Genomic DNA, 23,573 nt, shown 5'->3' with positions numbered 1-23,573 from the left:
ATATATACTACTCCAAGGAAAAGAAGGCTCTGCTGGTAGTACAGCCCTTTGCGTCAAGTGGCAGTATTAAGGACCGCATTTACCAGGTAGACAACCCAGCCAAGCCCTACGACGTCAAATACCGACTGGAGAACGCTCATCCGCTGCCATTTGAAGACATCGCCAAGTTCTCTAGGCAGATCCTGGAAGCTCTAGCAGGATTAAGGTCCAAAGGACTCGTGTGCGACCACATAAGGTCCACAAACGTCGTCATCGAAAATGGTAATGCTAAACTGGCCGAGATTTTCACGCCACTCCTAGCAATTGACCGATACAAGGACAGTCGCGAGCTCACAGTGAGTCTGGAACAGCACATGGACATCGATCTGCTGCTGTTCGGGCATATTCTGTACGAAATGGCTACGGGCATGGAGCTTGTAGCCCCACAGCCAGAAGAAGGCGTGCTCGAGATGCTGGCTCCTGAGATAGCGGAGGTTCTCCAAGCTATCTTCTACTACCCAGACGCTCTATCTCCGCCGGAACCAGAGCTGTCTTCGGCTGAAGCAGAGAACGGCGTGGAAATTGACGACTCTGTATCAGTTAGTAGCACTCTTAGCAGTCGCAACAAGAAGCTTTTGTTCCTTGTCGACGTAGAGAAGATGCTGGACGAGTTGCCGCTATTTGCAGCCAGTGACGTTCCACCGATTCGAACGCTCTTTTCTGGGTTCCGTCTGGACTCGGCTATGAAGAGTTCCATCAAGTACAGTATGCGTATTAGCGCGAGTCGAACGCAGGCTCATATTGTGCACTACAACGACCAGCAGGCATTGCTGCGTGCACGTCAACGTGCTGAACGTCGCGTGTACGAGGAGAAGGAAAAGCAGCAGCAACGTATCCAGCAACTCACACACAGCAAAAATCCCACTAGCAAGGGCAACGCATACAGCAGCAAGACTATACCGACCAGACGAAAGACGTACCGTGCTGACAGCTTCCGCAAGCACGCACAACGCGCATTATCTCTACCTGACAGCACGAAATCTGGCACTAGTGCATCCAGTGCCTAAAAGAGATATATTCGGATTTTTACAGTAGAGCTGCACCGATTCTAATGAATCCTAAAGTGAATTTCTGCAATGCAACTGTAACTGTTAAAACCCAAACGACTAAATTGCGTCCCTCCAGCATAAATTTTGCACCGAGAAATCGCGAAAACGATGTCGTTGTGTGTACTCAACGAGCCAGCGCCGGACATGACGCTGACGGATCTAGAGACAGGAGAACAGAAGCAGCTGCTGGAGCTGGTGGAGAGCTCGAAAAAATACACGATCTTGACGTTCTACGCCACTTGGAGCAAGGCAAGCGAACGTGAAGTTGAGACGATGGAGATTTTCAGTAAAGATCGTCACAACAAACTGCTCAACTTTGTGCTGGTAAATCTTGACCAGAATATCGGAGACGCGTTTGCTTTTCTAGATACGATCGTGGAGCACAGGATCGGCGATGAAGCGATCAAGGGACCGCGTGTGTGTCGATACTTCGGCAACGGGAATGAACCCACCGTCGTGCATTACGGTGCTGCTGAAGTTCCTGAACCGTACGGGCTACAGAGCGTCCCGCACACAGTTGTGATCGACCCACAAGGGACTGTTCTCCGTAATGGTGACAACTTCCACTGGGATGACATTGCTGCTCTACTACGCCATCGCCAAGAAGTGACCGACCCAAGTTACTTGAAGAAAATCATGTCGTGGGCCCTCCCTCCGATTACTGCTTGAGCCGAAATATATGAGCCACACTATTCACAGAATAAAGACAGCAACTCAGCAATACATCGTCATTTATCTCCAAAACCTCAGCAATTATGGTTCTAAGTTTGTGACTCTTCTTCCGTATTCGTGTTCTTTTCTCTCGTAATCAGAAACAATTCACACTCGCCCGTGTTCACCAACTCTTGTAAGAACTGGAAACACGCACTCTCACTCTCAAACGCCTACCAAAAAGAAGAAGGATTCGATTAAACCTTTCATCAAGATATAATTCTTAGCAACACAACGCACCACTGGAGCTTCAAGCTTCGAGTCCAAATTGTAGCAAACGCCTCGAATCTTCCGAATGGCGAACCAGTGTCTCGGCGTCCATAGGCTACTGAGTATCGTAGTCATCACCACATTACACAGAACCCCCTCCGCTTCATCCAAGTTGAACAGGTTCTCATTCACTGGTTGTCGCTTATCTATCCACTGCATCACGTAGCCTAGCAGGCAACGACACGTTGTTTCCGTTTTTTAAGTTTATTTTAACCATATTTTGTCGTTATTTTACCTTTTTGCTGCAATACAAGGGTCAGAGCGTTAACGTCGTAGTTTCCGAGCCCCAATGGGGCTCTGTGAGGGTTCCAGACCCAGTTCATGAAGCCACTGCCAGCGTTTGGGTCAGCTAATGCCGCTAGTTCTACGCAAGCATCATCTAGTGAGGCCTTGGAGAATACGGGGCCTACGTAAAATAATCAGATCAGTGTGTGTATATATCGTGAATCTTAGAGGCGTGAATTACCTTGCAATACGTTGTTGAGCGCGTGAAGACCGCAGCGGTACAGCGTCTGGCGTTCGTGATAGAGTTCCTCCTTCTCAGACATTTTTTTTCGAGAAATACAGCTTTTTATTTTTCAAATGTTTTTTTTAGATCATCAACGTTCAAGATGACTTCAATTTCAGTGAGGTTTCGTAACGATTCAATATAAATGCGACGATGTCAATATATCTTCCGTTGGTTTTCCCTGCGCTCATGCGTATCGAAAGCCGTGGAGGCCAGTGGACAAGACATCATTGTCGTGTTTCCAGCTGAGAACAAAAGTCACTTTCGACAACTTACTCCAAGCAAGGTTATCAACAACTGACTGCACCTTGATCATGGGGAACCGTGGGAGTAAGCCAACTGATGCCGGTGACGAACCACAGGAATATACTCGCAATACAACTCACCCCACCGAGAACACTACCAGTACAAACCCTTTCAAACCCAACAACCGCAGTTGCACCGATGTCCTCTGCTTGCTCTTCTTCGTCGTCTTCTGGGTGGGTATGATCGTTATCGCCGGCGTCGGGTACAAGCACGGCAAACCGCAGCGACTCATCTACGGCACGGACTGGATGGGGCGTACTTGCGGTGCTCATGCTGACAAGACGGATACCGTGCCGGCCTACGACTTCACGGACTACAAGTACATGATCTATCCACGTCTATCCGAAGACCTCAAGGCTCTCGCTGCTGCTGGCTACAGCACCAAACAACTTGCCAGTCCTTCAACCCTAAGAAAACTCTTCGGTGTGTGTGTCCCGTCCTGTCCACTGATCGCCGACAAGGATCTCTACGTACACGCCTACTTGGACTACACAGTACACGAAGACCCCGTGAACGAAGACGACGCCAGTTCTGGCTCCAGTACCGAGTACGAGAATTCCGGTTCTCCTTGGAAACTCGTAACCAACTCCAGCAACGTCTTGTATCGCTGTGTGGAGCTCACAAAGATCGAAGTCACACAAACTGCTCGATGTGTTGACGACTGTACAGATGAAGAAGAAGCGGACCACAAGGCAGGCAAGGTCAAAACTCTGACCTGCGGGACGGACGAGAAGAGCAATCCGTTCATAGATTGTGGCGACAAAAGCTGTGCTGAAGTGATCACTGCTCTACGACCAAGATGTACGAGCTTAGAGACGACCAAAGAAGAGCGTCAGATCGGCTCAACGACCGAGGACCCCGTCACCAAGATGTTGAGTCGTAAATGGTACATGGTGGCTCGTTGGCTCGGCGACCTGCAGAAGGCTGCTTTTCCCATTTTGATCTGCGGTGGGCTGTTCGCTATGATCCTCGGACTCATCTGGCTCGTCCTCCTGCGCTACTGCGCCGGTCTCTTCGTGTGGCTCGTGATCGTACTCGTTGTAGCCATGCAGATCGTAATCACCTTCTTCTGTGCATACGAAGGCAACTTGATCAACACTACGAGCATGCAAAGCACGCTAGGTAAAATGGGTATGTCTTCCGAGGACGCTGTAGCGCTCACTACTGCAACCACGACCTACATCACATCAGCCGGTATCACTGCTGCTGAGGACCAAGCTTACTACTGGGCGATCGCCTGCTACGTCCTCACTGCAATCGACATCCTACTGCTTCTTCTCTTGATCTTCATGTGCGGTCGTATCCGAATCGCTATCGGCATCATCCGAGAAGCTTCCAAGGCGCTACAGTCCATGCCCATGCTCACGCTTTATCCGATCATACCTACGTTATTCGCAGTAGGTCTCGTTGCGTACTGGCTGGTAGCGGCTGCATACATCGCTACATCAGGTAAAGTGACACTAAACGACGTCGCTGGTACTGCTTTCAACACTACAGGAGCCGATTTTGAAGGTGCTGTTCCCGTCAAAATGCAAGAGCATGACACAATGCACTACTTGATGATTTATCATCTCTTCGGACTACTGTGGACGAGCCAATTCATTCAAGCCGCAGCGTACGCCACCATCGCCGGTGCCTTCTGCGAGTACTACTGGACGCTGGACAAGCGTCAAGTGCCTGCTCGGCCGGTATTTCGCTCCATGTGGCGAACCGTTCGCTACCATTTCGGCTCGGTGGCGTTCGGCAGTCTGATCATCGCCATCGTGCAGATGTTCCGCATTGCTCTCGAGTACATCGACCAGAAAATGCGAACGGCTAAGCAGGGAAACGCAGTGGTCAAAGTGGTCATGATGTGCCTCAAGTGTTTCCTGTGGTGCTTTGAGAAGTGTCTCAAGTTCCTCAACAAGAACGCGTTTATCATCATGGCCATGAAGGGCCGAAGCTTCTGTCCGGCCATGAAGGATTCCTTCTCGTTATTGCTGGCCAATGCTGCTAGAGTCGCTACTGTCAGTATCGTCTCGCGCTTCTTGATGATCCTAGGCAAGTTGTTTATCACGGGCTTCTGTATGCTTTTTATGTTCGTCTTCATCCGGTACCCGCCCACACATCTACCGAGCTTCTTCATGGGCGATCTGGCGAGCGTCAGTAGTCCGATCTTCCCCATGTTGCTCACCGGTGTGCTCAGCTACGCTACGGCTTCGTTCTTTTTGGACATCTACGGGACTGGCATCGATACCATCTTGCTCTGCTTCTGTGAAGACTGCAACGTCAACAAATCCTCGGAGCAGTACTACATGAGTGACGAACTGGTGGCGTTCATCGAAGGACCAGCCAAGCACAACGCCTTCCCCGTCTATCAAAAGCAAGGGTCGAATACTCGAGACAACGCAGCAGCCACAGCCCCACCTATCGTACAGACCGGTCCGATGACCAAAATGAAATAAGTTAAAGACAAGTATTTCGTGTTTGCTATTATTTTGTACTTCAGCTCACGGTTCTTAGGTGCAATTTTTCTTTTTTCCCTGTGTCATGTCATGACTACAAAAGAGAGCGAATGATTGGGATCCGTGGAGCGAATAACGATGGACATCGTGCAAATGCTCTGGCGTCCTGCTGCGTGTTGGTACTGTACAATGCAAGTGATCGCAGAAAACGAGCAAAACTGAAGTTCCGCTCCCACCTTCAGCTTCAAAATGCCTCGTCGCATTTTGCACCAGATCTTGAGCAACGATTCTCAAAAAATCAAAGTGACAATACAGATACAGCACTTGTACATACATGTAGATTTCTCGCTGTTTACCCTGCAGTTTGACAGGAGCTTCTAAAGATCATATCGACGATGTCCATTGTCTGAGGTCCACTCTGTTCTGAGACAAAAAGCGTCCTGGGTGGCCGACGGCCACTGGCCGTTGTGACTCCTGTTGATAATGCAATAAATTAAAAAAAAACAATGAGAAAATAGAGAATGCCACGCTAAATTGGAGCAGCGCGGCGGGCAATGACGGCAACGCGTTTAACAGTTGAACATTGTCCAGGTGCAAGTTTGGAAGGCTAATTACGAATTTCAGCCAATCCACGAATACACGAACTCACTCCGCAAAATAGCGATCTGTACCGTTGGGTAGCTCAGTGACCAATTTTCATGTGGCGACGCGCTCAATTAGGCACAAACACGGTACGCCCCTGTCTGTGGGGCTCGAAAGCGTCCGTATCATTTCCCGAGACGCCTTCAGCCACCCGCACGTCGAGACAGTCTCCATCATGTTTGGCCGTGTGCTGCGTAACCCCAAGCTCATGTCGCTGCCAGCTCGTCAGAGCGCGCAGGTGCGTCGTCTCAACCTGCACGAGTTCCAGTCGCTGGAGATCATGAAGGGCTTCGGCGTGGCCACGCCCCAGGGCATCCCGGCCGACACTCCGGCTGAGGCGAAGGCCGCTTTCAGCAAGATCCGCGGCGACCGTGGTGCGTATAATATTCACTTTCTATTGGTCAGCTATAAATAGCAGAGGGGAGATAGATAGTATCTTATTTATCCCCAAAATTGCAGATAAGAGCATTTTTGCTTAACAAAGTATCTTGCATTATGACGATTCAGAGGGAGTGGACGTGGTGATCAAGGCGCAGGCGCTGACGGGCGGCCGTGGCCTCGGTACGTTCAAGAATGGCTTCAAGGGCGGTGTACACATGTGCACTAAGCCCGAGCAGGCCGAGGATTTCGCTAAGAAGATGCTGGGCGAGACGCTCGTGACCAAGCAGACTGGCGCGAAGGGCATTGAGGTGGCCAAGGTTTTCCTCATGGAGCGCGTCTGGATGCGTCGTGAGATGTACTTTTCGATCCTCATGGACCGCGCGTCGCAGGGTCCCGTTATGGTGGCCTCGCCTGCCGGCGGAACCTCCATTGAGGACGTGGCCGAGGCCACCCCCGAGTTGATCTTTAAGGAGAACGTCGACATCTCCACTGGCCCCACAGACGAGCAGGTGGCCCGTTTGGCTAAGGCTCTGGGCGGTGAGGGTGAGGTCCTTAAGAAGCTGGAGACGCAGATCAAGAACCTGTACGACATGTTCATCGGCGTGGACGCCACTCTTGTGGAGATCAACCCTCTGGCCGAGACGCGTGAGGGCGAGATCTTCGCTTGCGACGCCAAGCTCAACTACGACGACAACGCCGCCTTCCGTCACAAGGAAATCTTCGCCAAGCGCGACAAGACCCAGGAGGACCCGCGTGAGGTGGAGGCCAGTGCCTACGACCTCAACTACATCGGCCTGGACGGCAACATCGGCTGCCTCGTTAACGGTGCCGGTCTGGCCATGGCCACCATGGACATCATCTCGCTGTACGGCGGCTCGCCCGCTAACTTTTTGGATGTGGGCGGAGGTGCCACTGAGGAGCAGGTCAAGAAGGCCTTCGAGATCCTGGACGGCGACGACCAGGTCAAGTCGATCCTGGTCAACATTTTCGGCGGTATCATGCGCTGCGATGTGATCGCTGCCGGTATCGTGGCGGCGGCCAAGGACTTGGGCCTGAAGAAGCCGGTCATTATCCGTCTGCAGGGCACCAACGTGGAGCCTGCGCGCAAGATTATCGCCGAGTCGGGCATCAAGATGATTGTGGCCGACGACCTGGAGGACGCTGCCGAGAAGGCCGTCAAGATCGCCGACATCGTCGCACAGGCGGCACAGGTGAAGATTGGCGTGGAGTTCGAGGCCTAAGCGGGCCTAGGAATGTACTACATGTAGCACCAGGGTTTACTCAGGTGAAAGACACCCGAATGCTCGACACAATACAAAACCACTAATAAAAGTCGTGGAGTGCGTAGCGTAGGTGTGCTCATGCCATAAAAAAACATTTTTTTTCAAAGGCAAGAGTTTGAGATTTTACAGATAGTTTAGTGATTCTATCTGTAAAAGTTCGCAATTAAAATGTGCGAGTGAAGAAACTGGATGTGGTTTACTTGGCCTCTCGTCCAGTGCTCATTGTGGTGACTATCCACTCCATGCCTTCTTGCAGCCCCTCGCCGGTCTTGGCGGAGCAGGCCTGGATGTGCCACGTGCGGTCGCGAATGGTTGCCAGGTTGAGTGCCGTGGATATTTCACCAGAGGGCAGAGCATTCAGCAAGTCCTGCTTGTTGGCGAACACGAGAATAGGCACGTTGGAGAGCTTCTCTTCTTCCAGTAGCGTCACGAGCTCCATGCCGGTTTCCTCAAGACGGCGCCGATCCGCACTGTCGATCACGTAGATCTACATAGTAACAAATACATTAGTGGACTAGTAAATGCTGCCAATAATGAGTTACAACGTACCAAAGCGTCAGTCTGCTCGTAGTAGTTCCGCCAGTACGGACGGATGGTCTTCTGGCCGCCAATGTCCCACATGTTGAGCTTGAAGCCGTCGACCTGAAGACTCTTCACGTTGAAACCTTGCGTAGGCATGATGTGACTGATGTCCTCTTCCGAGAGTTTCTTAAGGATGGTGGTCTTGCCACCATTATCCAGTCCCAACACGAGGATACGCGCCTCACTGTCATCCTTCTTGAGCTTGCGCAAAAGGTTCAGCAGCCCCATCTTAGCTTCTTTGTCTTGTTAGCGAGTTCTTCACAGGGCGAGCGTCTTAGATCTTTTTCGAGAGTAAGAGGCAGCGCCGCCGACGAGCGGTCATGTAGCTGAATTGAGCGATCCGTTTCGAAACGACGCTTGAAGCTGAAATCGGTGAGTCCAAAAATAAGTAAAATTGATGTGGTTACCGAAAACGAGAGCTAAATTAGGGTTTTCCACATTATAATTGGTGCGAAATTGATTGGCTGTGTGGATTTCCGCCAAAACCGAACAGGGGTGGAGTCGAGCTCATTCGTCAATTAGAAGAGCGGGAGGCAGCCGTATGCTAGAATTTTTCTTTGGTCTGAAGTGACCTGGGGCTCAAATGATGTTCGCAAAATACCAAGATCTGCTCTGAATCTTTGTGAGGAAATCCTCTCGGTAACTCGAGAGACGAATGCACTGATGAGCCCACGAACAATCGAACTACCTTCGTGGTTTTTATTAAAAAGTGGTGTACTCTGTAATGCGGCTTCAGTGGCGACACAAGTTGCTACGCACACCAGGATTGAACGATTTATAGTACTACGTAGTAAGTCTTGAGCTTAAGGGTAGAGCTGTGCACCAGCTATGTAAGCTGAACTCCTGCTGTGTCTAGCCCGTATGATATTATAATATTACCGGTCAGGAATGCAATTGTATCTGCTGCTGGTATGGCTTTACGGCGCATGAGCATCGACCAGTCAATGCTCATAGACGTTGATTTACAAGCTCGAAGTGTTTGAAGACATGCAAACACATCTCGCGGTAGCTTCGCAGCCGCTGTAAGAGAAAGCACAAATTGGCGCTCGTACGATTCCTTTCGATCCTTGCTGTTCCCTTATTGCTCAATGTTTGTGGTCGTCCGCCGACCCCAAGATAACCCCGTCACTCAACAGCAACGTGAACCCTGTGACTCACAGCATGTAGTCACGCAGTAGCTGAGGACGTACAGGTTAGGTTGTTCACTTTGTCTTTTCCCTCTTTGCCGCAACTAGCAATGCGTGCACCGGTCCAAACTCACGGACACAGCCTCCTGCCGGAGCAGTTGTCGTCGACGCTACTGGCGCGTACGCCGGTAGCTTCAAGACCGTCTCGGAGGGCGTAGCTAATGTCCCCAACACGACGGATGAACACACTCTCTTCCTGGTTCCTGGGGTCTACCACGAGCAAGTGACAGTGTTAAAGCTGAATGGCCACTTGGTGCTCCAAGGTTACACGTGCAACACGATGGACTATACTCTAAAAAAAAGTGACCATTACCCATACAATGGCACAAAGAGATCTTCCTGCCAATGCGACTGGTGCGCTCAACCAACTCGTCAGTACGCTGCTGTTCAAGTCGAAAAGTGGCGTGAAAGTGTACAACCTCAACGTCGCTAACCCGACTGGGAAAATTAAAACACTTGGCCAAGCGGTAGCCACCTACATTGACGCCCCCAACTACGGATTCTACGCCTGCAACTTCACCGGTTACCAAGATACCTTGTGTGCTAACAAAGGACGCGAGCTCTTTGCCCGGTCGTATATTGCTGGCGCTGTTGACTTCATCTTTGGTCTTCAGTCCAGGGCGTGGTTCGAGTCCTGTGCTTTAGAGTCAATTGGAAAGGGCTGCGTCACTGCTAACGGCAACACCAACAGCTCCAATCTGTCCGAGTACGTTTTCAACAATGCTCACGTGTTCAGCTCTAATGCCTCGATGAACGGAACGGCTTACCTTGGCCGCCCGTGGTATCCCTACGCACGTGTTGTTTTCCAGAACAGCAAGCTTGGCGACGTCATTAACCCACAGGGATGGCAGCAATGGAACAAGGACAACAATACCGCTAACGTCTACTTCAAAGAGTACAACAACCGTGGACCCGGTGCATCTACGGATCGACGAGTCGCTTTGAGTGGTGGGTGGACACCACGTTCTTGTAGAGCATCGCTCGAGATGACGAAAGACTTGATCGTAGTCTTGAATTTCTTCTTTTCATTTTAAAATGCGTCCGAGAACAAAATAGACGTGTACAGAGTTTTGAATCAAAAGTCCCTCATTCGTATTCCAATTTAAATTCTTTCTCATCGACGTATCTTGTTTTCACCAGTCGGCGTCTGGACGTTGTCTACGCTCAAGAGACTTCCGGCGGTCCCCGAAACCTTCGCCATCATCTTCACTCAGTTCCTCCAGCGTCATCGGATGTGCCATCTTCACATTCTCCTCAGTCAGTGGCAATGGCCCAAAAGATACCGACCGACGTCGACTGTTCTTCACGGACGAGCTGGCCTGCGAGTCGCTCTCGAACGACCACGCACTCACACTCGACTCGGCGATCGTCTCCTTCTCGTCTTCACCGTCGTCTACCTCTACGCCCGACGGAGCTACACGTAGTTTCGGGTAGTCGCTCTCATTCATTTGTCCAGTGGCGGCGGAGTCCACGTCCATGTCAATGTCCTCGTTGACCTCTGCGAAGTCGCTCGGATCGTAGTCGCTCTCACTGGCGCCACTGTACTCTTCGTCGTCTGCGTTCGCGTCCTCGACGTATCCTTCCTCCTCGTACCCGAGTTCGGACGCCGACAGGAACGTGGTCTTGGAGCACGTGGCCACCATGGACTGGATGAGGCTGTTCTTGCAGTTGAAGACCACCATGGCTTCATCCGCAGCAGTCTTCTGCCCCTGCAGTGCCCGCTTGACTCGCACACGTGAGCGCATCGTGCGCTTAAGATTGCGTAGTAGAACACTCTCGCGTTGGTCTTCGCGTCTCAGCAGCTTGAGTTCGTCCGCCAGATCCTTGAGCAGATCCGGCTGACCGAGTGTCTGAGCCTGCTCCAGATCGTCCTGCAGCTCACGCAGCTGCTCGACGCGTTGGCGTTGGTTGATCACGTTCTCCACGATGTGCGCGCGCAGTAGCTCCGTCTCGTCGGCTACGGCCTGCAGACGCTTGGCCAGACGCTCGCGACGACGACGCATGACGTCGCCCACCTGTTTACTGGAGAAGGCCACGCACTTGAGCGCCTTGAGCACCTGCTTGGAGTTCTCTACCGGGTCGTCCGAGGCTGTGAGCTGGGGGATGGCAGCCATGGGCGACATCCAAGAGATGGCGGTGGTGGACATTTGAATTGCAGAAGAATAAATGAAAGAAGATATGAAGCGTCCCGAGATCCCGATCGGACCAGGAGGCGACTCTCTTCGTGTCAAAAATCGGAAGTGCTGCTGTGCGGTCGACAGCGACGGAAGGTTGTCCCGGTCATCCTAGACTGCACTCGGCGGCGCGTTTATTGCAACCGCTTGAAGCGCCATCTTTGCTGCAGGGTGGGGCAACTTGCGTTTTGTAGGCCGAAGGCTTGGTGGGATCTTTTATGTGTAATTGTCAAAAAGAAGCGGCGTGGTTTTACGTGTTTTTTCCGCCAAAACACGCTGTCAGCAAGCTAGGTTCAGCCTCTAACTTTTATCCTTTTAATAGAACACGCATTACAACCACTAATATTTTTAAAAGAGAACGAGCAATATATTCGTGAAGGGTCGCGTAATTCCACTGGAATAAAGTTGAGGAATATCGATCGGTAATGTATCCGTCATTTATTCAGATTTTATCTAGATACTCGTTACTGTAGAACATTTGTGCATCCAGACGTTTTGTACATCAGGACACTATAATCGGCCAATCGTAGTGATACAGAAATTAGAAAAACCTCACCATTGACCATTTGTTTAAACGGACAGGCCTATTTTTATTCATAAAGGGTTGCAGAAAAATCGAGAGGGCGCGCAAAACCGATTCAACGCTGGTCCTCAACATGGCGCGCGGCAGGAAGAGAACCCCATGTGGTCGTGGTCGTCGGGCGAATCAATACTCTCGTGAATGTGAAAGCTACACTAAGAAGCTAGCCGTCATAGACTTTTTAAAAGACAACAATATGCAAGAAACTCTCGACAAATTCTACAGCCATCTTATTTCGTCCAAAAGGGAGTCCAAGCGTAAGCGCATATATGAATGGGAGAAATCGAGGGCACATATTGAAGCCATGGTTGCGTGCTCAGCCACTGCGAATCTAAAGTCGGCTAGAAAAAAAGGAACAGCAACAACTTTGTCTCCTACCGCGGAAGAAGGTTTAGTGGAGTGGGTCAACTCAATGCGGGGTGAAGGTGTTCCTGTATCGAGACTTATGCTGCAGCTACAAGCTTTGCAGATCGCTAAAGACATCGGCGTGCCAGATGGTATTTTCGAGGGACGATGGAGCTGGCAGCAAGGATTCCTCTCGCGTCACGGACTTTCACTGCGAGCTAAGACTCGCCAAGGGCAGAAATCTCCTGCCGCAATGGAAGAAGCCGCTCAGGCGTTCTGGCAGGAAGTGGAAGACACGAAGCGTGAACTTGGTGTCAATAAAGTCTACAATGCTGACCAAAGTGGGATATTATTCAAATATTTACCGAAACAAACAATCAGTAAGAAGGGTGCAAAGACAGTCTGGGTAAGGTGTGGAGGAAAGGACAAGGAACGCTTCACCGGTATGTTCCTGGCTGATTCTACGGGGAAGCAGTACGATACATTCTACGTAGTGTAAACCGAGCCTTCAAAAATCCCAGAGAAAGCTGCATATAACTACATCGCCCAGCACGGCTTTGGCGATAAGCTTTGGCCATCAATGAAGGACGCTCAAACACAGCTTGGTGTGCAAATCTATGGCAACAGCTCTGCTTGGTGGAACTCCGACCTTTCTGTCGCATTTCTGGACTACCATTTTGCCAGCAGAGACGAAGCAGAACTAATTCTTTTGCTTTGGGATGACTTCTCGGCACATTGGACCGATGAAATCAAAAAGCATGCAACGTTGCTCAACGTTCATCTACTTAAGGTTCCCCCTGGACTTACTTCAGTATGCCAACCAGCAGACATTTCGTGGTTCCGTCCTCTTAAGCAGCGCTTACGAAGGCAATGGGTGAACTTTTTATCACAGCAATTGAATGATTACTCCGCTGACGGCTCCCATGGGAAATTCGAGCTTCAGCCTCCTTCAAGACGAGAAGCAGTGACTTGGGCAACGACTGCATGGAAGCAGTTAGGCGAAGTTGTTATCAAGAGTGGGTTTAACCCGCATACAAAACGAGCTATGACTGAATTTGCCGAAAACGATGTTATTGAGCAGATGGAGAGTTTGCAGTTGATTGACGACGCTGTAACAGTTTGCGACGACGACGATGTTGTGGAGCACTGTCTTGATGCATCAGATGGTAACCCATCCAGCATCAATTGATAGATGTGCAAGCTGCATACATACATAAACGTAATCTTGCCTACCTATAAGGTTTTTCATTTTGTATGCAATTTGGTCTGTCCGGAAGCACAAATGTTCTACAGTATTCCAAGCCTTGCGTTATTAAAACTCTCTAATAGTGCTACATATGACTCTCCGAATTTTTGTCTGATCTGAGAGGATAAAATCTGTTTTTCTACTGGCTCAATTATGAGCTCGCCTCGTTTTATGCACGAAAAGCAGAAAGCCTGCCAACCAGCAACCCTCACCAACCAACCAAACACCCGTTTGCCGACGATATGCTCGGCATTCTGCCTTCTGCGGTCAAAACATAGACATTACGAGCCATCACGAAGTTAAAATGACTTTTCTTTAGATCTGAGGTGGTGTGCTATTGTACTCACCTACCATCTATTAATAGTGAGACTCCTTTCAGAAATACCTAGCAGCGCAGCCACTACACACTCAGCTGTATGTCATACGCATACCAAAGATTTCAAATGGCAGGCAACGCTGACAAGAAGGCGGCTGCCGAAAAGAAGTCAAGGAGGTCTAAAGCGGTTTGTTCGTTTGTATCGGAATACGTGAAGCATCATGGATGTTTTTAGTTTGAAGAGCTTCGCAAGGCGAATTTAGCTAACGCTTCTAGTGGTCTATGCCTGTCACATTCTACAATTTGTGCGCCCTGCGCTTTGAACTTGGGTTAGCTCGTAAAGTACGGACAAAACCAATCCGAACAGCCAAACACCCAGTAGTTAGCTCAATATCAAACAAAGTATACAGTCATTAAGTAAAAAAATGTCAGCACAACGGTCCCAGGGCGCGCACTCACCACGGCGCCAGATACGGTCTGCTGCGTCACTCAACATGTGGACAAGCTGAGCGTGTGTCTTAGCTTGCTGTAGCTACAATCAGAACAGTCAAACACATATTAGTTAGCGCACACTACCTCACAGCTGAGGCATGTTCTCGTTGTATGTATCGTACCGTGTTGCGAAGTGGCTCGTGAGTGTTTATGGGGAATGCCCGGTACCGCTACCAGTATATTGGTCGTCCAAATTATTGTTGCTGCATTACACGGTTTGACACATCTTACTTACGACCCAAAGTCCAAATTAAAAGTCCAATTTGACTGGCAAAATCGAAGAAAGGCATAATATATCTATTGCTTATCAAAGCAAAAAATTAATAAATGGGTTAGAGAGCTGGCTTGACCAAAATAGATTTTTGAGCTTCCTCAACTCAGAAAATAGGTTATTGGTGCTCGAACGTTATTTCTAGTATTGAGCGCTAACTTGGGGTAAATAGAATATCTCCAGCGGTAGGTCTCAAAGGCAGTTTTATCGAAAGTAGCGTTTTTAGGACTCGAAAGAGTTTTTTTTGGTCCAAGCGGTAGGACCTATTGGTGGTTTATCTTCACGGGGATCGATACTTGGCGCTGCGGTCTTTATTAATAATTAATAGTCGAAATTCAAGCGGTGTTGACTTGATTTCACTATTGCGTATCTTCAGCCAAAAGAAAAATGCCAATTGCACTGCGAAAATGGATTGGTACTGTAAATTCCGATCGTTTTTTTTTTTGGTCCTGTTCAATTAATCACTCGCATACAAACTTCCTTGTATTTTTGAAACGGTCCATACCGTAAAAATTCCAACTGTCCGACCGGGTTCCAACCTGATACCGGTACGATCTGCCAGTTAAAAATCGGACTTTGCGCGGTACATGTGTTACACATAATAAAAACAAAATTAAAAAATCCCTTCTCTCTGAGGGCCCACAGCCATTCTACAAACCACGGCCACGAGCGCGCAGCGGTGAGGGCGGAGCGCAATTCTACGGCCCTCCTGCGACCTCAAGGCCTCGGTCGCACCTCTACGCGCGCGGCATCACTACCAGGGACTCACGCCTCACTACTCCCGCCGTTGCCGTCCCCGTAGATGAATCATGTGAAGTGAAATAACCCGTAAGGGCGAGCGGAATGCTGCAGGATGCGGCCGAAGACTATCTACGACCTACATCGAGGCCACACTAGTATTACATATGGTAAGTCTTTGCTGCTGCATAACATGAGTGAGCATGTCGTTTCTAACTTGCTGTTGCAGCTTTGTTTGTAATATAAGACAATGCGTTAGTGCGGAAGCTGTTATCTATTGCCAGGAATTATACTGTTCAAAGCGTAAGGTGAGATCTGGTGCTGTTACTTAGCTGTACTATGTGTACTACAGGTTCAGCGCTTGGGGGGGGTTTGTTACGAATGAATTTTGGCAGCGCCGAAGGTGGTGTTGGATCGACAACGTCACCACGCTCAGCACGCTCGTGGAACTGGGTTATATGTGCGTCAAGCCTTCCAGTCTTGTGTAGATTGCGAAGGGCTTTCAGTGCCGTACCCTCTGCTGCTGCTGAGGACCCGTTCGTCTTCAAGAAGTCCCGCGTGCTCACTTGCGCTTTCTTACCAAGCGCGACCACCTCACTCTTGAACGCAGGAGACGAAGCATCAAGTAAAAATCCATGAGGTAAGAAAAGCATCATGTAGTTTGCGGTGTGTCTAAGCTCGTACAGCGTCGTTTTCTTCACAGAGCGCGAGGCATAAACGCGGGGCTCGGCCGTAAACCATTCGTACCAGACTGCTGCAAGAGACTGCGAGCCCTTCTTCTTCGGACGAACAGTTCGGATGGCAATTTGTTGGTCAGGCTGTGATACACAACCCGCAACAGTTTTGGCTGGAGCCGACGGTAAGTGCAATTTCGCCTCTACAGCTAACAGTCGTTCCTCTAGGCGCTGATTTTGCAGGATTAAAACGCTGATCTGCTCGGACTGGCGCTTCATGAGGCTTAACATCTCAGCAGAGTGAGAGTCGCTAACGCTGGGCTTGGTTATCGCTGATGGTGGCATGAAAGTACGGCGGATTGTGCTGCTCCATGCAAGTACTTCCGCTTCCCCGATGGCTCGTGCTGACATGGCCGCCCGAATGCGGGCAACCAGTGCTCCTTCGCGTGAGAGCAGCAGCATGTCGGGGTAGTGCATGATGAGGGTGGCTGACAAGACCTCTGCTACGTCTTCGTTTAGGTTCATGCCAGGCTCTGCAAAGCCCAGGGAGCTCGTGAAAAGTAGACCATGCAGTGCTTGGGCGCGGAACAGCACAGACGGCTCCAAGATACGCAACGAAGGAAGACGTGCGCCTTCTTTTGGTTTCCATCCGCTCAGGACACGCGCAACTTGCTGATCTGCCTGCGTTGTACCCAACATGTACCCAAACGCCTTATTGACGCGGTCAAGCTGCCAACCGCCCCGCTCTATAATCCAGTTTTCTGCAAGAGTTCCATCGCTGGCGTGCATGGCAGCTCCTCGACGAAAAGAGTGGGAGGTAAGTCCTTGTGTGAGTTTGACCTGCTTCTGATCTGCAATGTTCTTGACTCGAACCAGTAATCGGTTCACGTACGCTTGTGCACCAGAAACCGATCTGGTAGCTGGCGACTGTTGCAGGTCTGGCAAGGATGCGGGGCTGTCGTCTGCCTCGAGAAGATCTACGAGACTGAGGTCTTCTACATCGCCAGCATTAGCTCCGATATGCCTTGTACTGGTAAACTGAGGAAATAGACGCTTGCTTGGCGCATTCTGTATGGTTAGAGCAGCAGCTAAAACGAATAGTGGACAAGTTAAAAAACTTGTCGGGTCCTTGAACAAGGATACACCTTGTAGCAAAGCTGTTTTAATCCGCTTAAAGCGTAGGAAGAGTACGCCACCTACATATTGCAAGGTTCCAGTTAGCGTAATTGTCAATATATAAAGAAATAAAATAGTCAATGATCTTACCAGGTAAAATCGAGAGCTGGTTTTTTTCAAGTTGCTCTGCGTCCGAGCTACGTCCGTATAAATACCACAGCATCACAACCAGAGCTGCATCCGGATAGATACTCTCAGCAGAATCAGAAGTATAAAGTAGGCGAGCGATATTTTCTAGATCTTGCTTGGAACACGGTGGAGCTTTCTTTTCAAAAGCCCCATCCTCGCGATTGGTACAGTTCTTACCAAGCCCAGACAGGATCTTCTGCAGCTGGGGCTTTACTGTCCCCCCTTGCTGTGGGTATTTATCTATCAACCAGTTCTTTACGTTTCCGAAATAGGCTAGACATGTATTGGTAGATCGAGTTTTGTCTGTCGATCTAGCTATTGAATACGCATATTTATCTAGCACAATTCGAAGTACCCTACCGGTCTTGTCAGCGTCGATAAGCTGTTGAACATGCTCTAGTGTGATGTTTTCTGAAGAAAGAAACGTGCTGAACGAGTTGATCGCCGTCACCCGGGCCTTCTTACTGTTAGGTGGCGCTAGCGACGCGATAGACATGGTCACAGCTCTGCAAAATGATGTATTTTAGGAAACAGCTGCCAACCGCCACCTCGGGTTGGAAACTTCCTGATATGTTTAGTATATGCAACTATATGGATATTTGTAAAGAGTACAACATATTCTGAAAAATTCCAACTGGATATGGTCGGATTGGTAGGAATTGGTGGTTACTTTTTAAGACTTCGTCATTGGATAAAATCACATTAATCTTGCAATCTAATTGGTGAATTGGCTGAGTACAGTTCTTCATGGACGATGCATGGTTGGAATCTTGCGAATATTATACCATATCGTACTTAGCTCCAATAAAATTTATCCTTAAAATGAGGATGAATTGAGTTTTATCCCCGTCGACCCATCATTAATTCGTTGGGTGACAGAGCCACTGTGGTGTGTCTTCCCGAGTTATATGCGTACACCGTGAAGCTCACCCAGTTATCCCAATCGCACTGCTCGTCAAGGTGCATGTACGTGGAAACACAGTCCTTCCACGTACGATGAAAGACGGCATGGAAAAAATAAAATAAGATCATTAATATGGGTTTTGTCTTTTTACGGAATAGCTGATTATTGCTTAAAGGCGTATTGGAATTATTATAATTGCACCTTTTAAAAAGAGAAATAAATTTAGATTTAACAGGCTGACAACAAACATGGTAATTATATATTAGTTGCAATAATAGCTGTTTTTTTGTACTCAGCACCGTTGAGTGGTTGCATACCTGTTCAGCCGGATGTACAGCGGCTGCAATGGATATGGCTGCGGGCAGGCATAGGAAGTAAAATCTTTTATCATACTTTGCTCGATTATAAAAATAATAATATCCAGATTTCAATTACAAATAATTCCGTAGTGTAAATCAGTCGAAGCGTATTGACTCTCTGCCAGAAATTTATTTCTCCAGACTTTGCCCTCCACGACTCATCGACACATCAAGTATCCGTTTTGAAGTACATTGAGCACGCGACAGATACTCGAGACAATACCTATTTCAAATTGCAACCAAAGGATCAAAAACCAAAACAGAAGAATTAAACCGGTTTGTAAACACATAAAAAACATCAACGTTTAGCCTAAAACGTCTCTTAGGATGTGATTAAAGCAACTGAGGATTTTTAAATCTCGAGCAGGAGAGGAAGCACGGAGACATTATACTTCAGCGAAAGTCCTGTTCTGGTTACAATAATAGTATTCTAAAGTCAAATGTTTTAGGAAAATTATATCAGTTTCGATCAGTTTTAGAACCGTTTTCCCACTTTGGTCGGACTTTTGTGAATTGCATCTTCACGTATCAATAATACAAACGAGCGAGCATACATGTAGTACGTGTGACGAGCATAATATGCATAATATGCAAAGGGTTGGGCTCGTACGGCAATATGACTGTGGTGGCTATAACGATTACTGTTTTCAATCTAAAATTTCGCTTAAATTTGCGCTTTCTAGCTACATAAGCTTTACAATTTAAATATTCCATACAATAGTACTACGTTGTTGTTGTAGCATCTGAATACGCACCCTTTGATATTTTCTTGCATCAACGACACTTCTCAAGAAAAAGTAATACATTGGCGAAAAGGGAGTTCAAAAGTTCGTTATTCGATCTCTCATTTGGACAATCCGTTACGGTTAAGCTAGATCCTGGTCCTGTTGCATCTGCATCGCTGAAACTTGACATATCCCTCACTTACAAGGGAACCCTTCGTTGCAACTCTTCGAGCAGCAAGAGTCGAAGCTGCCCGGTTGTTTACGGCAGCACTCACTGGTCTCGATATTAGCAGGTGAATATATGTTCAGTGCGCATCCTTTCGCCGTGCAGAACGGCTGCGCGCTACTTAGCGTGGCGAACACCGCGGCAACACAAAGAAAAACGTAGGTCTTGACGTTCATCTTCAGCAATCTTGCGAGATACCGACGTGAGCTTGACTTAAGAAATAGAGGAATGAACTTATGCTCTTCCGAGTCGTCAACGGTTCCCAGGAAAGAGTACAGTAAAAAAGAAACGTAAGTCGTAAACATGTGTTACGAGGTAGCCTTGTCACTGGGTGTTCGTATGTGACCTGGCGGATCAGATTTCGAGAGTTTTTCTTTCCATGTAGCTTACTCTGGGTGCTCCAAAACCCGTATGACACGGTCGATCGGTAATATAGAATAATCGGTTTAGTGCGCACCAAAAAAACGTGAAGCATAATAAAGCTCAGTCTAATGTTTAATCACGTTGCAACTTAAAAAAGCCGGATTACTATTGTTTAATGAGTCCAAAAAGTGATCTTACCAAACAATTCGTCGTGATTAGACTTTAATGCGGGTTTTTTAATTAGTGTTTTGGAAGACACAGTGGACGTTTCATGTCGTAAGGTCTTAATACACTACAGTAGCTACGGTATTTAGTCTCACTCATACTAATTTATGTGAGGTGCTGCAGACTCTGCTCACCTAAATTAGTATGAGTGTGGTTAATTATGCACTCTGACTATTTAAGGTGTGGTAGAATTAGTCACACTTAGACTAATTAATGTCTCACCCTAATTAGTCACACTAGTTTACGATTGTTGAGAAGCTGGTCTGGTTATTCTTTTGTTTTTTTGTGTGTTTGTTTGCCATATCCAATGGAACCGCTTGTCCAGCAAATTGATCTGGGAACTTCTTGATGATTACTTGAAGGTGGCTGAATAGCTGTTCTGTTCTCCATACACCATCAACATCCAGCGAGAGTCCGCATCGAATCATGGCTTTCCGAGCGTAGTTCACATTATTCTTGTCCCTTTGAGAGTTGACTTGGCGTACTGCTTTAGCAGCCAGGGACAGAAAAAATGCTTTCCTGGATTCTTAAGTTTTCCTGACCAGGTTCCATCGGACCTCTTTTTGTTTTGCCATGCCTCCTCCTCAATCAACTCGATCTTTTTCTCATTCCACATTCGACGCCACTCGTCCTTTATCTTTGCGATAATGAATGAGTCCGCCGGCTGACAGAGATCCGTTGCGTTTGCTGGAAAGAAGGCTAAAGAAGCGTTTAACTTCTGAAGCTCTTCAGTACACTCGTCTTCCTCGAGGTGACTTGAGCAGTTATCTAGGAATATAGTCTTCTTGCGACCTAAACGATCCGGCTTTTGAGCTCGAGGCTCTTTCAGATACTCGCAAAAGAGACGTTTGTCCATCCAGCCCTTCGGCCCCGTACGATAACACACTCCTTCCACGTCATCCTTAACTCCACGAATTGGATAACTACGGTCTGCGTTCGTAAAAATCATCATCGGGGGCAAGATACGTGCACTTGGCCCACCGCTGATTCGCACGACCATTGTCATTCCATCCCCTCCGGATACACAACATCCGCATATTTGACCTGGTTTTCGCCTCCAAAACCGAGAGTCTTGCTGTTGTCAAAATCTACAACGAAATGAGTTTCATCGATGTTTTCAATCGCATTCTCGTCATACAAACCACTCTCAAACCCACGCTTCAACTTGCCAAAGGTGATAGGCCACTTGCTTCTCAATATCTTCAACCTTCTGAGGGCTCACCAGTCGTTTACCTGTTGCCGCACGAAGTACTATGTTGTTGTTCTCCATAAAGGTTTGCACCCAGCGTGAAGTGATCTTTGTTAACAGCTCAGCCCCGTTCTCATCAGCCTTTGGAGCTTGAGGATCCTGGAGGATACGCTTAGCTACTTGACGTAGCAAGGATGCGTCGAACTTCAACCCCAATTTACGTAATCGATCAAACTCGCTTAGCAACAAAGGATATATCCAGAGCACCCACTTGCTCCGAGGACGACCTCGGCCGGACAAAGCCTTAGAGGTCACTCGCTTTCTTCTTCTGATCGTAAGCTCGACAGTGACACAGAACCCCGGAGTGGCGCTTGAAGTTGCTCTCGATTCTTCCACCAGGCCATCGCTTTGCTAAGGTTAGCATTGCGAGTAGACGAGTTTAAAATATCAGGAAATTGATCTACAGTTCTCGCGAACATGTTCTTCGCTCCCTTTGCTTTTTCATATTCTTCCATCCAGGAGATGACACGACGGCGATGCTGGATGGTGGTAACCTGTTGTGACACTCGAGATGATGTTGACGTTGGCAACTCAGTCACGACCACATTGGAAATAGAGATTATGTCGTCTTCAGAGCTCTCTTCTGAGTCGTCATCGTTGGCATCATCCTTCGAAGAGATCGAATCTTTTGCTCCCTGTAGCGCGAAAACTTTTATGATAGGAGGAGCTGATATAGCTTGAGGTTTGCCTGAATCACAGTCTGGACAGAGAACATGCTGTCCAAAGCCCTCTTGTCCGACAGGCTTCCCACAAAATGGGTGCATATGAACAGAGCAGATTGGGCAGACGTGAATAGGACCAACGAGGTCACCACAGCCACCACACGGGGAAAGTTGAGCTGAGTTGGAGCTCATTAAAAGACAGTTCTTAGAGGGAGAAGAGGCGTTGGTGTGTTGGAAGGGTTTCTGGAATGAGAATAGACCACATTAGCCTCCAAAAGGCGTTGGTGTGTTGGAAGAATTTCTGGAATGAGAATAGACCACATTAGCCTCCAAGAGACGCAGTCACATAAAAATAACATTTCCAATTATAAAATATCAAATACTCTTCAAATAAGCTTAAGGAAACTGCATAGCTATTATTCTATTAAAAGTATAATTCATATCCTTAAAAAACATAACCCGCTGCTTCGTAGTGTGCCGCGTTGAGGGTAAGTGGGAAACCCACTTTTATTAAATGACCTGTTATTGCATCACCAGTAAAACGCGAGCTCCGTCCGTTGCTGCGGAGGGACTCGAACTCACGCCAGGAGTGTAAACCGGGCCAGTCTTTTCCACTGCGCCAATTCGAATGCCCAAAATAAGGTGATACTAATTATGAACTCAGACTAATTTTGAACACGACATTTTCTTGCTCACGGTAATTAGTCTCACATTCAAACGGTGTGACTAATTTCGAACTGTGACTATTTATTCACACAGACTAATTACCGTAGGCACTGTAGCGCCGAGAAGACGGTCTTTGAAGCAGATCGACTCGGTATACTTTATGAATCCCTAAAAGAAAGCAAAAAAGGCCCATTGGTACCGTGACGGGTATTACCGGTAATTGCATCGACAGCGCGATATAAAAGTTGCAATCCTGTATTACGTTGTAGCTTTATCGAAAAAGCTTCATTGAGAGTTGTAAACATGTATTACGACGTTGCCCTGTCACTTTCGGCTAAGAACACTTTGCATTTCTAAGTTTTGAGTTCAAGTATTATAGATTGCCTTTTAAATACAAAAACTCGAGCCTCCTAATCATAATAAAAGCTTAATACCGGATGCTGCTATGTTTCGCATTTGGGCCGCTGATTGATAATAATTGGATGCCTACGACAAAAAGATGGTTACAATGCTTCTAATCACTAATCAGCTAGCGTTAATTTGAGTTTTTGGCCTTAAGATTGAACTTTGAGGCCCTACATTTCCGGACAGAAGAAGTATGCAACATCCAAACCTGCAATTTGCGCGAATCCAGATCCACCCGAATAGTTT

The 23,573-nt window shown here is 48.1% G+C and overlaps 8 protein-coding genes across 8 annotated transcripts; 5 read left to right on the top strand and 3 right to left on the bottom strand.

Annotated features, from left to right (window-relative positions):
* Positions 1 to 353: 353 nt before the first annotated feature.
* On the top strand, positions 354 to 1,142 carry PITG_08885 (uncharacterized protein; the record flags this gene model as incomplete). The annotated part of the gene is made up of 1 exon (XM_002902892.1): positions 354 to 1,142. The coding sequence occupies one exon, from the start codon at positions 354 to 356 to the stop codon at positions 1,044 to 1,046; it is 693 nt and encodes a 230-aa protein (XP_002902938.1).
* Positions 1,143 to 1,196: 54 nt separating this feature from the next.
* PITG_08884 (uncharacterized protein) lies at positions 1,197 to 1,757 on the top strand (the record flags this gene model as incomplete). The annotated part of the gene is made up of 2 exons (XM_002902891.1): positions 1,197 to 1,412; positions 1,497 to 1,757. 2 exons carry the CDS (start codon positions 1,197 to 1,199, stop codon positions 1,755 to 1,757), a joined length of 477 nt encoding a protein of 158 aa, XP_002902937.1.
* Positions 1,758 to 1,958: 201 nt separating this feature from the next.
* On the bottom strand, positions 1,959 to 2,617 carry PITG_08883 (uncharacterized protein; the record flags this gene model as incomplete). The annotated part of the gene is made up of 4 exons (XM_002902890.1): positions 1,959 to 1,961; positions 2,031 to 2,236; positions 2,305 to 2,475; positions 2,536 to 2,617. The coding sequence occupies 4 exons, from the start codon at positions 2,615 to 2,617 to the stop codon at positions 1,959 to 1,961; spliced, it is 462 nt and encodes a 153-aa protein (XP_002902936.1).
* A 274-nt stretch (positions 2,618 to 2,891) lies between these two features.
* Positions 2,892 to 5,327, top strand: PITG_08882 (choline transporter-like protein; the record flags this gene model as incomplete). Its single annotated transcript, XM_002902889.1, has 3 exons — positions 2,892 to 3,080; positions 3,165 to 4,352; positions 4,422 to 5,327. 3 exons carry the CDS (start codon positions 2,892 to 2,894, stop codon positions 5,325 to 5,327), a joined length of 2,283 nt encoding a protein of 760 aa, XP_002902935.1.
* Positions 5,328 to 5,576: 249 nt separating this feature from the next.
* PITG_08881 (succinyl-CoA ligase beta-chain, mitochondrial precursor) lies at positions 5,577 to 7,744 on the top strand (the record flags this gene model as incomplete). The annotated part of the gene is made up of 3 exons (XM_002902888.1): positions 5,577 to 5,630; positions 5,989 to 6,343; positions 6,477 to 7,744. 3 exons carry the CDS (start codon positions 5,577 to 5,579, stop codon positions 7,589 to 7,591), a joined length of 1,524 nt encoding a protein of 507 aa, XP_002902934.1.
* PITG_08880 (ADP-ribosylation factor family) lies at positions 6,488 to 8,496 on the bottom strand (the record flags this gene model as incomplete). The annotated part of the gene is made up of 2 exons (XM_002902887.1): positions 6,488 to 8,120; positions 8,183 to 8,496. 2 exons carry the CDS (start codon positions 8,441 to 8,443, stop codon positions 7,830 to 7,832), a joined length of 552 nt encoding a protein of 183 aa, XP_002902933.1.
* Positions 8,497 to 11,043: 2,547 nt separating this feature from the next.
* On the top strand, positions 11,044 to 11,553 carry PITG_08879 (uncharacterized protein; the record flags this gene model as incomplete). The annotated part of the gene is made up of 2 exons (XM_002902886.1): positions 11,044 to 11,213; positions 11,268 to 11,553. The coding sequence occupies 2 exons, from the start codon at positions 11,044 to 11,046 to the stop codon at positions 11,551 to 11,553; spliced, it is 456 nt and encodes a 151-aa protein (XP_002902932.1).
* An 8,173-nt stretch (positions 11,554 to 19,726) lies between these two features.
* Positions 19,727 to 20,062, bottom strand: PITG_22866 (PcF and SCR74-like cys-rich secreted peptide, putative; the record flags this gene model as incomplete). The annotated part of the gene is made up of 1 exon (XM_002902885.1): positions 19,727 to 20,062. The coding sequence occupies one exon, from the start codon at positions 20,060 to 20,062 to the stop codon at positions 19,727 to 19,729; it is 336 nt and encodes a 111-aa protein (XP_002902931.1).
* Between the last annotated feature and the right edge of the window lie 3,511 nt (positions 20,063 to 23,573).

This window comes from Phytophthora infestans, genomic scaffold, assembly GCF_000142945.1.
Source record: "Phytophthora infestans T30-4 supercont1.16 genomic scaffold, whole genome shotgun sequence".
Lineage (NCBI taxonomy): Eukaryota > Oomycota > Peronosporomycetes > Peronosporales > Peronosporaceae > Phytophthora > Phytophthora infestans.
This window is presented reverse-complemented; position numbering and strand designations above follow the sequence as displayed.